Consider the following 14,084-nt stretch of genomic DNA (forward strand, 5'->3'; position numbering starts at 1 on the left):
TGCTCTGACTTCCTCCAATGAAGGACTAGGATCTGAAAATATAAGTCAAACAAACCCCTGTCTCCCCAACTTGTTCTTAATCATGATATTTCCTCACAGTAATAAAGACCCTAACTAAGACAATTACTTCCTGCCTGGATTCTGGCCAATCAGCATTTTATTAAACCAATACAAGTGACAAATCTTAACATGGTACAAGACCATTGTTCCACAGCAGGGGCAGTTCTTTATCCTTACAGTTTTGGCAATTTCTTCATAATATGTTTCAGTATGCCATATTCTTGCATGGTATTGCTGTGTGAAAAAAAATATTTTAGAATGAGAAATGTCAATTTATTTGTAAATTATCTAGCTGTTTCCTGCTTTCAAGCACTCACTATGAAAACCAGGCTGGACTTGAATTTGCTGAGATATACCTGCATCTGCCTCCAGAGTGTTGGCATTAAAAGTGTGTGCACCATGACATTTGACTTTTTCTTAGCCTCTGTGCTGGGTAGGTTTATGTCAACTTGACACAAGCTAGAGTCATTTGAAAGGAGGGAGCCTCAGTTGAGAAAATGCATCCTTAAAATCGGCTGTGGGCAGGCCTCTAGAGCATTTTCTTAATTAGTGATTCATGTGGAAGAGGCAAGTCCATTGTGGATGCCCCCCCCCCCCCCCGGCTGGTGGTTCTGGGTTAAGAAAGCAGTCTGTCCATGTGTAGCAAGCCAGTAAGCAGCACCCCAACATGGCCTCTGCATCAGCTCCTGCCTTCAGGTTCCTGCCCTGTTTAGGTTCCTGTCCTGACTTCCTTCAGTGATGAAATGTGATGTGGAAACTCAAGCCTTTCCTCCCCAAGTTGACTTTGTCCTGATGTTTCATTCCAGCAATAGTAACCCTGACCAAGAGCCTCTTATTTCCCCCCATTCATGTTCTGTCTCCCTCAGCTTCCTTTCTTATTTCAACATTCCCTGTGAGAGCATTTGCTCTTTGAGGGGAAAACCTCTCAAATTTCCTTTAATGGGGATATTTGTTGATAAAAATGAAGACTTATTGGCTCTTCATCCTTGAGAGAATGTTGCTAAGCACAGTTCTATCACGGTAATTCTTTTCCCTTGACTCTCTCTGAAGGACTTGCCTCACAATTGGGGTGATTGCTGTGTGCTTGCTCCTGTCTGTCTGTTTTGTCTCTTCCTCTGAATTGTTTGTTTCCCCTCATTCCATTTTCTCTCTATGGGTTTTGAAATGTCACATATTTAAGTGGTCGGCCTCAGTGTTTTAAAGTATGTGCTTCACTTCAAAACATTTGAAATGCATTAATGCCTTTGTGTTATAGTATGAAGATGTGTCCATGCTTAAAACCCTTTCAAGCCAGCTCAGTCTCCTGCCTGCTATCCTTTCCTGCAGTTCTCTTATCTCCTTTCCTGGCCATTGACCTTCCTCAGCCTAAATGAAGCTTTCGCCCTTGGGCCCCAGCTTTCCACTAACCGGTTTCTCCACTTACCTGTGTTTCCAGTCCTTCAGATTCTTGCTCAATATTAAACCCTTCTTGGTCTCTCATTTAAAACCATTATGCTGCCTGAGCTCTTGTTAGCCATCCTCCTCGCTTCATTTCCCCGTCACTCATCACCTTGGAGGATCTTAAACAGGATATTGCAACTGTGTGTGTTCCTCCCCCACCAGAGTGAAGAGACATGAGAAGTGGGACTTGTTACTTGATGGTTTAAAGTAGACGTGTCCCAGTTCCAAGGACAGTTTTAGGGTTTAAAAATTAATTATTAAACATTCAATAAATTCAAATCCAAAACTCACAGAAGGCAGAGTTTTATCAGAGGAAACTTCTTTTCTGCCTTCACCCAGAACAAAGGCTGGGGAAGGGTAGTGAGAGTAATGTGCTTCTTTTGAAGCATTTTTGATGGCTTCGTTTCTACTTGTCCTCCCGAGTGTGTTTCCTTTTGCTGGTTTTGATTTAGAATGTGGCCTAGATGTAAGTATTTTCTTCTAGTTAGACTTTGGCGCTCTCTCTCTCTCACAATAGCAATAAATACAAGTTAAAACTATTTTTAAAGAAAATTGTTTAAAAATAAAGTTCACTTTTAAAGTGCAAAAAGTGGTTGCAGAAGATGCGTGTGAGCCCACTAGCGTTGAAAATGAAATAAATGAACTACTCTAATCATATGTCCGTCCATGCATGAAAACCGTTTCTGATAGGTCATACACTGAACTATGAAACAGCTAGTAATGCAGTGCAGACCAGATTACAGCTACAAAAGAGAACACAACTAACTGTAACAACCATTTACCTGACAAGTGCTGTAATACGTTATACTTTGCAAATGTTTAATAAACATCTATTCATTTTCATTCCCGAACCTGCTTTCTAATGTTTGCTATCACTACCCTAATTTATAGATGAGGAATTTTACATATAAATTGTTAAAGAGTTTGCTGAAGATAACAGCTCTAATACATGGCAGAGGCAAAGTTTGAGCCCACATTTCCTGGCTCTGAAGTCTATGTACTTATCTTTGATAATAGTTATTATTGCAAATAGTTTGAAAAATCATTTCTTAATCCACCCCCAAATAGCAGTAGCAGCAGTAATAGCAGCAGCAAGCACATTCCAATTCTATGTAGAACCTGACTACCAGTGAAGGAAGCCTTCCGTCCCCCACTCCACAGCCTCACTTCCCATTGGGCATCTTTTCATATTCTTTGTAAGAAACAGGGTCTTCCTTGTGCAAGTCCTACCCCAGCAAGTTCTCAGGTTTCTAAAGCCCAGCTCAGTTTTCACACAGACTTCCATATTTAGTTTCCTCTTTCTCTCCCATCTGATCTGTCCACATTAGGAATAAATATTTCTCTTGACTGGTTGTCAGTCATAAAACAATGGGACAACTATTTACCTTGGGTGGGGAAAAGCTGAACCATGTGTGTCTGGATATAGAATGGATGATGTCCCAATAAAGCCTATCACAAATTGATGATCTGTAAAAGGAGAAGTCAAATAATAAGCAGAACGCTGCAGCTTAACGTGGGCTATTTATTAGGCATACCAAACTCTTGTGTTATCTTATATTTGGGGAAAAAGAAAAAACGCCACTAACCAAAACTCACATGTGGCTATTTCATGCCATGTGCTGAGTACTACATAGGAAATAAAACACAGAACAGACCATGTTTATGCTTTTACGTGTTCCAACACTAGTGATTTAAACAAGAACCAGAACCAGTCTGAACACTATAGAATAAAGAATCTCAAGGCTTCCTTGCCTAGGGGATGTTCGTCACCTGTATTTCTTTAAAGATCTCGGATCTCTGTGGCTGCCCTGCCTACAGGGAAGTTTAACATTTGTGTTGTTTTGAGGATCCCAAGGAGCTTCCACACAAGCTGCTCACCGATTTCCCTCTTCTGTACAGCACCGTGGCAGCTGTCATTCATCCCAGACTGGGAACGCTCACAAAATTTAACAATTAAATTTGATTAATAAAATAGTTCAAATCCATCACAAGAACTGCAAGAAGAATGTCTGCAGATTGCAGAGGTGGAGGAAGACAGAGAGAGTCGCTGCAGTCACTCCTTTAACACTCGGGGGTATATTTTTTGGTCATAAGGATTTAAATGTTCTTTTAGTCTCAGCTGCATGTTGATTTTATTCCTGCCTGCTGACTCCGATGGTAGCTGCTGCTGATGCTAGGCTACAAATACATTTCTATGTAAAACTCGCTGTAGATCAAGTATACAAAACGTTTTAAAAGGCGTGAAGGGGCTTGTTAAAACAAAGCTTGGTGTCCACAGCGCATCGTGGAGAGGTTGTTAGTTTCAGAATGCAAGCAAACGTCAAAATGTTTGGAGGTCTGACCATAAAAGGATGCAAGTTGAGTCTTCGTCCCTGTAATAAACTTGAGTCAGAAGAACAAACAAAGACATCTAGAAGGTTGCTCAACTCTGAGTTCTGTGAGAAGTTTTTGCTTCTGAAAAACACCACTGAAATTGAATATCTTGACCAGCATCTTATAGCAACTGAATGACACCCAGGGTCCACTGTTGTGGCCAAGATGCTAAATAGAACTAGAAAAGGAAAACTATGTCATTTTTAATTTTTTAAAAAAGGTTGTAGCATGTTTTGAAGACCAGCAACTGAAACACGTGGGGAAGAAGTTGACGTGGAATTGAGGACCGGAATTTAGAACTGGAAGGACTCTAGGGACATGTGGTGGGGTATTTCCTTGACAAAGATAAAGGTTCTTGTTATGTTTTTAGATTGATTTTGTAAAGCATGTTTATTTAGTTTTCAAGACAATATTGAGGAACTGGACTCAGGGTTAGAGGTAGAGTTAGTTGTGAGCTATCAGCTATAGGCTTGCATTTCTGTGCTCAACTTCATTTATCCCTGGAGTAGAGGCTCCTCACACAGTGTCTGCCTCTCTCTGTGCCCTCTCACAGCCCCCACCAAGTCATTTCCCTATGTATGCGATTCATGTTGTACACTTTAAATATATATACAATATTTTAAAAAACTTTTAACCTATTTCCCTGTCTTTGTTACCATTGCTACGACAACTGCCATGAGAATACTTGTTTAGCATGTACAACCCCTGGGCTTGATCCCTAGCACTGTACAAATTTGAAAATTGGGCATATAATTGTAATCCCAGCACATGGGAGACAGAAGCCAGAGGACCAAAAATCTAAAGTTGTCTTCAGCTGCCTAGAGAAATCAAGGCCAACCTAACCTCAAAGCAATAAAAACCCTTGAAAGTTCTCCATAGTTGGGTGCATGGCTGCTCACTGCTGTGTCTCCCTCACAAAAGGACCTTCATCATTTCATTTCACACAGAAATAATAGTAATGGCATGGGATATCGCTTTTACTTTTATTTGGGGGCTCTGAAATACAGGATTATGCCACTGTCTATTAAAACAGTCCTGACTAACAGTATACCCCAAATTCCCCAAACAGATAAAATATGAAGCCTGCAGAACTCTCACATCCAACATTCACTCTCATTATATAGATTCTATCTTCTGATACAGCCCCAAGAGATTTTTTTTTTAGCATGGAATGGTCTAAGCTTGTAAACCTCATGGTTTTATGTCACTTTGCCAAGCTGTGGTCTTCCCTAATGACAGAAAAATTGATTCCCGCTCTAGTACGATCTGATGTTGGAGTTTCCTTTACAGCGTTCTCCACAAATATTTGGTTATGTCCTTTTCTAAATTGCTGGAGTTAGTCAAGCAGGAAGAGAAAGCTCTTTGCCTTTTAAAGTGTCCACTCACCTTCTTGGGAAAGCCTCTTCAGAACAAACCATTGGTTCCTCCCCTGAGCCCTCCTCCGGTAGTCCATTACCTTCGTTCCCAGGAGCAGCCAGGTGAAGAATTCTCTTTACTTCTTGCATATGCTGTGGCTTGTACCTTTTATTTTCCATACAGAGAACTCAAGATCTTTTTGCAAAGCTTGTTTGAATTAACATTGAAGATTTCTAACATGTCAGTTACAAGAATATTAACCTTGAATGAAATAAAATTATATCTTCAACTGCAGAGACTAAAATGAAGTTAAGCTTTAATCTCTCTCTCTCTCTCTCTCTCTCTCACACACACACACACACACACACACACACACACACACACACACACACGGCAGGGAGAGTGAGCCCTGATGTCTATGACTTCCCTGATTTTAGGTCCCAGTCTGAACTTATAGTGAACAGTGAGTTCGTAGCTTCCAGAGTTTTGCGTTGCTATGAGAAGGTTTTCCTGATGATCTTTACTTTCTTATCATAATATCCCATACAGATGCTTGGCTGCATGTGAGACCTACGATTTCTTTCAACCTCTCAATACCGTGACTTAAAAACAACGCAAAGCCAACAAAGAAAAGACAGTCAGGATGGTTCAATAATTAAGAAGTAACAAGATTTACACAATAGCAAAGATAATCCTTGAGAATTCTTAGTTGAAAAAAATTTTAATCCCCTGCTGTCTCACTGTTCATGGGTTCTGATGATGAAGGAAAAGGAAAAACCCAATCACATTCGGTTGGCTTTCATTCCACTGATTATTACCTACTGGGTGATTGTTTTTAGTAATAGGGACAAACAACTTGGAGGCAGTTTGCTTCCTAATTGAAATGTTCCTTGTTTCAAAAGCAGGCATGTTTGGAAGTTCCAAACTGAGTTTTTAATACATCCAAAGTTAGTTGCGGGTCAACTTTGTAGACTGAGAGTTCATCAACAGGATGTGTCAGAAGCCATGACTTTTGAATGCCATTTCATGATATTGTAGTAGTCGTTCTCACTCGGCTTCGTCTTGTTTAGAGACTCCTTATTAGTGAGGAACTAACATAGGACTTTCCCAGGACCCGCTGTGAAGATCCCTACACCTTTTGCTTGGCTAACAACAACCCTGCGTTGTATGTTTTGGAGGAAAAACACCACGGCAGAGCATCTCACCTGAACATGTTGTTGCTTCACAGAAAAGATGACTCCGCAGACTGAGCGCCCCTCCACTGAGACCCCAACCCCTGAGGAAGAGCAACAGATGGGAAAGATGATGGCAAAGCGGGCCAAAATCATCAGGGAGCTGATACAGACGGAGAGGGATTACGTCACGGATCTGGAGCTGTGTGTCAGAGAAGTGGTCCAGCCGCTGAGAAACAAACAGGTGAACGCAAGTTTGAGATTGCTCTTCTCTTCCTAGCATTTTCTCTCAGATTCTAAAGAGATACAGCAGCACTACGAAGTCCAAGGACCCAGTATCAGTGAGGTGGCAGGTGTGTCTTTCTCGGGGTTTCTAGTCCTAAATTTAGAGAACTCATCGGTCCTAATTCTGGTATCAAGTGGGGGGGGATGGGGTGGGGAGTGCTGCCTCCCTGTTTGCCAGAGGAAACAGTAGTCACAGACTCGATGAGAAAGTAATTCACAGTTACTTTTTTTTCCACCATGAATTTTCTGTGTTCTTCCTTGGGGATTTCCCTGAAATTTGGGAAATAGGCCTTCAGCAGTCTTGAGTACAAGTCATTGAATTCACTGATTATCATAGATTCAAAAGAGAAAGTGGATGTAAGCCCCACCTCTGCCACTCCAAAGCTCAACTCAACTTCTAACTACATGGCTAAGGAAAATTCAGTATAAAAATTATCCTGAATGTTAGCAAAATTTTTCTCTTTGGTAAGGGTGGACCTATACAAAAGTACAAGTGTTTATAAATGAATAATTCCTCCCCCTTAAAGGAATTCTCGGGGAATTGTTTTGTAGGGTGTGCAGGGTGTGCAGTTTAGAATGGCAACTACTTCGTTTAGTTGCTTTTTAAATGCCTCATCGTTGGCATGGTTCTCAGCACTGGGCCCTTGTGAGATTTCCTCTTTAGTGCAGGTGAGGAAGTCTTACAGTAACTAAATAAACAAATAAAATGAAATATGTTAGATGGCATTAAGCACACCAACTAATGCAGGGAATGAGGTCAAAATACGGAAAGCAAGTGGTGGTGCTTCCATTCCAAGGGAAGTGATAAACAAAGTCCTTTCTCGTGTGTGCATCAGAGCACAGAATAGAAGTAAGAGGGGCTCGAGGCAGGGCAGAGACAAGAACAAGGATCTCAGCAGAGTTGTAAATGGTCCTTACATATAATCCGAACTGCTCAACAATAAGGAGAAAGCAAATGTATAAATACATTCCTCCATTCAAAGACAATCACTGATTAGGTTGGGAGCTTTCAGATATTTGTAGACTTAGACACACACACACACACACACACACACACACACACATTTTCATGCAAATGTATGCAGTCTTATAAGTATATTCTGAATCAACATATTGCAGGTCTTTTTGTGACTTCTAATACTTCTAAATGTTTTTCTACTATTACTGATCCCTAGATAAATATCTATTTTTTTGTCTGCTTACTTCCTTAGAATAGATTCTCATAAATGGAATTGCTAGGTTCTCATAAATGGAATTGTTAGAAAGCATATTAGATCCAAGCATGGTGGCACATGCCTGTAATCCCAGCCTTCAGGAGGCAGAAGCAGATGGATCTCTGAGTTCGAAATCAGCCTGTCTACATAGAGTTTCAGGCCAGTCAGGGCTACATAGAAAGAAAGACACTATATCAAAATAACCGTGTAATTAAGGTTAGGTTGTTTTGGTTTTTTTTTTTTTGCTTTTGTTTGCTTGGTTTTTGCTGTTGTTGTTGTTTCTTTTGTTTTGTTTTCAGTGTCCTGATTTTCATTCCTAGTGGTTGGGAGGTCTTTTCTCTGTATCATTCTTCCTGAGAAAACATCTTCTTATAAATTTCTTAGTCTTTATAATTTAATTCCCATTCACATTCTTAGCTTTTTAAAATTATTATTTATATATTTCCTCAGTATTTTATAACACATTTTTGAATATTCTTTTTCCTTCCTACACGTTGTGAGTAACTTTCTTAGTTTGTCTTTTGCCTTATAACTTTGGTTAAGAATTAGAGTTTTGTTGTTGTTATTGTTTTGCATTTTTTTACCATGTTTATGCATGTGGTTCGAGATTTAGTTTCCTAGTATATACCCACAATTACAAAACTATTACTGGTCACTTGTACTAATGACAATTGTTATTTTCCCACCTCCCCCAATATATGTACCAACCAGAATCACAATATGTGTTGCCTTTCTATCCCGTGTGTGTGTGTGTGTGTGTGTGTGTGTGTGTTCACATGCATTGAGGGCACATGTTTATGAGTAGTAGTAGCGTGTGTGGAAGCCCAGAGTCTCCCTCAGTTGCTTTCCATTTATTTATTGAGATGGTCTTACTCTTAGGGTGAGTCTTAGTGTGCTCAGAGAATTTCCTGTCTCTGCACAAAAAAGGTTACCATTATCAGCCAGCTGCTACACCAACTAGCATTTTTATGTATATAGGACTGCTGATCCATCTTTCCAATCTCCTATTTCTTAATAAGGAATTCTTTACAAAAATACTAGAAAAAACAGTCACTTAAAAATGGAGAGGGGTAGTGGAGGTGAAGAAACCTTGAAGCAGAAATTACTTCAGGTGGTCCCATCTTTCACTGCCCAGAAAACCATCATCAGTTTCCCCCAAGAGCCTTCTGTGTATCAAATCCTGCACCCAGCTCTCCTCCACATTCTCATTTGATTGATTCCTTAATAGTTCCAGAATAAGAAGGTAACTGGAAGTCCTGATCAGTTCTATAAGTAGAAATAATATTCATGGTCACAAAAATTTTCTCTATCACTCCGAAGTATATAAACGAATTTTTGGAGTGTTTTCCTTATATTTCATATAACTTAGTGATGTTTGACATTACTCCTATTCTGTGGAACTCATATATAGTAGTAGAATTTTCATTTATATGCTTATTAAAATATTGATTTTTTTTCATGTGCATCCAGAGCCTACCATGACCTCCCCTTCTCATGGGACAGTTGGCCTATCTACTCCTACCCATGGAAAACAGTAGGAACTAGTTCACTATCTTCATATGCTCCTCTTCTCCCTTATTTTGACACTGTACTAGGGAAATCTAATTTCCATAAAAAGGTACCTGCAACATGGGTTTCTTCACACCTTCTGTGTTCATGCCCAGAGATCTCTCTTGAACCCCACCTTAGCCACCTGCTCCAGGGTCTCCCCAGAACCTCTCACCACCCGTGATTTCTTTCCTTTAGCAGTCTGAATTTCCACCTCACTGTGTCCCTGACCTTCCCTCTCTTTCTTCCAGTTCCCACAGCCCTTGTCATCTCTCCTGTCCCTTAGGACCACACCTGGCTCGATTTTACGAGCCTTTTATGGCTATCACTCCTGGCATATGACCACCATGTCCTTTTTTCTTTTTATTTCCTCCCCTGGAAAACAAAATCCTGCCCCGGTGAAGTTCAAGTTGCTGTTGACTTCATACTTTTACTTACGCGGTAAAATATTCTCCTGAAAATCAAGAGCACTTTCTTTTCATGACCCTGGAAATGTGGGGATGTCAAATTTAAGAATTTCCCAGGAGGATTCACACTATGGGTTAGAATAGACCACCAGAGCCCTGTTGTCCCAGGATGATTCCTATTATTATTATTATTATTATTATTATTATTATTATTATTATTATTAATCTGCAACAATGCTACGGGCAAAACAAAGTAAATCTAAAGTTCTAAGGTGTCCATTCCCCACTTCTGGCCATGCACACAATCATGATCCAAAAAGTACCCAAAACATTCGCTGTAGAAATGGGAAAACAGGCCTATTTATTATCTCAACAAGAGGAGAGTCTCTATGGTTCTTGACAGCAAATGAAACTAAATCAAACCAGAGCAAGCCAAGCTAACGATGGGCTCGTGGTCTGTGTATAAGGAAAGGACAAAAACTGGGCAAAAAATTGGGGAATTTGAGTGCACATCTTTATTTTCCTTTATATTTAGTTTTCAATTTCTAATTCTCTAGCATAGACTTCAAGGGGCTTAATGCCAGGCTTCAGCTGTTCAACGTCCTTTCCTAGAATGGCAGTTCTCCACCTGGGGGTCACAACCCCTTTGGGGTCAAATGACCCATTCACAGGATGTGCTTAAGACCATCTAAAAACACAGATGTCTACATTATGATTCATAGCTATCAAAATTCCAGTTATGAGGCAGCAATAAAAATAACGTCATGGTTAGGGTCACCATGACATAAGGAACTGTATTAAAGGGTTGCAGCATTGGAAAGGTTGAGAAGCACTGCTCTAGGGGAACACCAGGTCCAATTTATTTCTACCCTTCCAAGGCTGTATGTGTTTCCCTTGTCTTTGTTTACAGATGGTCTAATTATGTGTCTTATATTTGAAACAGTATCTTTCCTGGAAAGTGACAAGAGAAATAATCTGTAATTTCATGTTGACCCAAGTCCTTCAGAGTCTTTTGTTCAGTTCTGCATACTATGTGGCAACAAGTGTGTCAATAAAATTTATCTGAAAAATATTAGGAGGGGGGCTGAGGAGATGACTCAGTTGGTAAAGCGCTTGGCCTGCAAGCAATGAAGACTGTAGTCAAAGGGACCTCACCTCTCACCCCAGCTGTGGTGCAAGCGGCAAGGAAGGTATTTGCAGAGGTAAGGGGCCAGGCATTGTAGCCAGTTTGTGGGTTTCCAGATGCAGTGGGAAAACCCATTTCAAAAATCATGTGGCAACCAAAAAAGATACAATATCAACCTCTGACCTCCACAGCTGCTCACCCAGGTGACTATGTGAGTACAAACTTTTCATGCATGTGCCCACATGAACACATACACGTGCACACACACACACACAAAGTATAAAAGAAAAGAAAATGAGGAGTTTACAATAAATCATTCGTATTTTTGTTGCTCAGAGAGAAATATGATAAATGTTTTAATTTATTATCTAATCACAAACATTTTCAAATGTTTTTTTGAAGTTTGAATTTGTAATGTGGATACCAGTTGGAACCTTTTCCCTGTGCAGAATATATTCATATTAGCCCTATCTTAAACAACAAATATTGAGTGGGAAAAAGGGTTCTTCATAATTAGCAAGCAATTGTAATTTTGAAGAAATCATGTTCATGTTTTCTAAACTCAGATCCCAATTTACGATGGTGTTGAAACGCTTCAGTTGGCAGTCGTTTTAAAAGGTCCCAGCGGCAGAGTCTAGGTTGGGTAGTTATTCTATGTGACATGTAACACAATATATCAATGTCCTACCCTGCGTGTCCCCCAAGGTCCAAACTGAATGACAGCAGTCAGTGACAGGGGAACATGGAAGAGGAAGTCAGACGTTGGCTCTACTTGGTCCTCTTGCCAAGGGCAATGGAGGGAAGGGCCTATAGGACCCAGAGAAGTCAGCTTCCTGCCTCTGCCAAGTGAAGTTGTTGTTCCCTGACAGGGATGGTTACATAAGAGAAGAACTCATCAACTCTGTGAAAGCCAGGTGTAGATCAAGTTATCTCTGAAAGGAGAAAAACTGGAGGGAAATACAAATGTATGTAGTCATAAAAACACATCTGAATACAGGAAGTAATAAAAATGTATCTAAATACAGGAAGTAATAAAAAAAACGCATCTAAATACAGGACAATGGAAGTTTGTGTCTGAAAAGGATGGACACGGTCCAGTTGATTCCTGTGAATTTTCAGCTCAGTGAAGGCTTTTATAGCCCTTTGAGATGGCTGTGGCTTTTAATGGCTCTGTCCTCCCTACAGTAAATAGTTTGTGGCCCCTATGAAGAATACTAAGAGCTTCAATACAGGTCCTGGAAATCTCCAAGCATTCCACTCCTGCTGCCTTTTCCAAGCCTCACCACTGATCTGGGCATCTCGAATGCCTGTTGTAACCCCTCAATGCCAGATTGTAACTGTGTATTTGGCTCCTGGCTGTCTTTCCACATGAGTGGCCGAAGCGTTACTGTGCACTGTGGTCACATGGCAGAGCTGGTGAACTGCTTGCTTGGCATGCGGTTTCAGAGTGCCTGCTTAGACGCATATCTGAAATCACCCTTAGTTCTTCCTGGTCCCTCCCCCACCCAGCTGTTCAGCTCACTACTCATAACAAAAATTCAGAGTTTGGAACATAACACAGTCTCGCTGCTGTTGTGGGACCAAAGACAAAACTACTATTATGATAGCTTGCTAAAATATAGGATTCAAGAACAAGCAGAAATATTTATCTAGTAATGATCAAAACCTATTCCTCTTTCCCAGTTAGCTGGGTGACACAGAAGGCAGACAGATAGTTAGACTTGACAAAACTGTTGGCTAAAATTTAGTCTGTGTAATCAAAAAAGAAACTGCATGTGAGCAAATGTTTGAAAAGAAATCCTTGTCCAAATTGTCCTCCTTAGTTATTGCCTCTGTCAAAAGACCCTACCCATTTTGTTTAAAAAGGCATCCATGAGATTTTTTTTTCTCTCTTTTCTGATGCCCAGCTACAATATACATCACTGTTCCCAAATTTTCAAGTTGTATTCTAGATCTTAAATAGTCTATTTTGGCCCAATGATTAGAGCTTCAGTCTTAAAGCAAGTTTCTTTCTAGAGTCCCATTTCTTCCGTGACACCACTCTGAACTAAGTGAAATGATCTGGTTGAGTGTTTTAGATGTGTCTTAATTGTTCAGTCATTACATTTCACTCATAGCTTATCCCATCCCATCTCATAAAAACCCATTGCTCTAGAACTGTGGTTATGCTAAGCGTTGCCATTAAGGGAAACCAAGAAAAGGCTTATGAGATCCTGCAATGATTTCTGATTGAAAAGCTTGCTTAAAATCTAATGCTCTTATTTTCACTGCCTCCCTTGCTTTCATTTATCCTAAGTCATTCTTTTAAATGTGTGTATTCTTTTATATGAAAGGATAAGATTTTTTGTATCTTTTACCTTGTTCATTATTTCAAGTTTTCTGATTATTTTTATTGTGATTTTGGTGACATTGAAATGAGTTTTTAGGCATACAGATACACATTAGAAGATTATAGTGTATCATAATCTCTCAGTGTATCTCTCTCAATACCCCAGAAATCCTTCTGCATCAGGAAAAGGTCAACCTCCTGTCACTTCCACCTCCTTTTCAATCTTCTTCCTTTTAAAGTTCAGTCATTCCTGAGGCCAACCTCCTCCGCCACAAAACCTCATAGACTTTAGTGAACACAGAGATCAAAGCCAGAATGGTTACACAAAAATAAAGTATGCTGAGGAATCATGAGACCAGAAAAGATATGAATCTGAAGTATTACATTAAATAGAAATTTGAGAAAAATAAAAATAATGTCAACTCTCTGTAACTAAGTTAATGGAGTAATGGTTCAAAAGAAATATGCTTGAGTTTCTGATTCTGTTTTATATCATATCTTTTGAGCAACTATGCTGACTTTAAATGTCCTATTCTTGCTGGAAATTTCCTTTAAATATTGGTACAAATATTCCTTAATTTTTTAGAAATATTGATTTTCAAGGTTAGTAATATGACATCACAATGAAGAACACTGTGATTTATATGGCCATGTTAGAGCTTCCTTTTTGTTTGTTCCTTTATTTTTTAAAGCTAAAACTTAGCCAACTCTTCTGTGTGAAATCCAGTGCTTATCAAATAATCTAGGCAATAACCCTCTATGATAAAGCCACAT

At 39.7% G+C, this 14,084-nt stretch overlaps 1 protein-coding gene across 2 annotated transcripts in view; it reads left to right on the top strand.

Annotated features, from left to right (window-relative positions):
* Nucleotides 1–14,084, top strand: part of Arhgef38 (Rho guanine nucleotide exchange factor 38) — a 103,166-nt gene that overhangs the window by 20,965 nt on the left and 68,117 nt on the right. For both annotated transcript variants that reach the window (XM_085677698.2, XM_048456751.3), the window contains exon 2: nucleotides 6,458–6,645. In XM_085677698.2, coding sequence (XP_085533824.2) covers nucleotides 6,458–6,645 — 188 coding nt within the window. The remainder of the gene's footprint in view (nucleotides 1–6,457; nucleotides 6,646–14,084) is intronic.

This window comes from Myodes glareolus, chromosome 17 (genome assembly GCF_982192425.1).
Source record: "Myodes glareolus chromosome 17, mMyoGla1.1, whole genome shotgun sequence".
Classification (NCBI taxonomy): Eukaryota; Metazoa; Chordata; class Mammalia; order Rodentia; family Cricetidae; genus Myodes; species Myodes glareolus.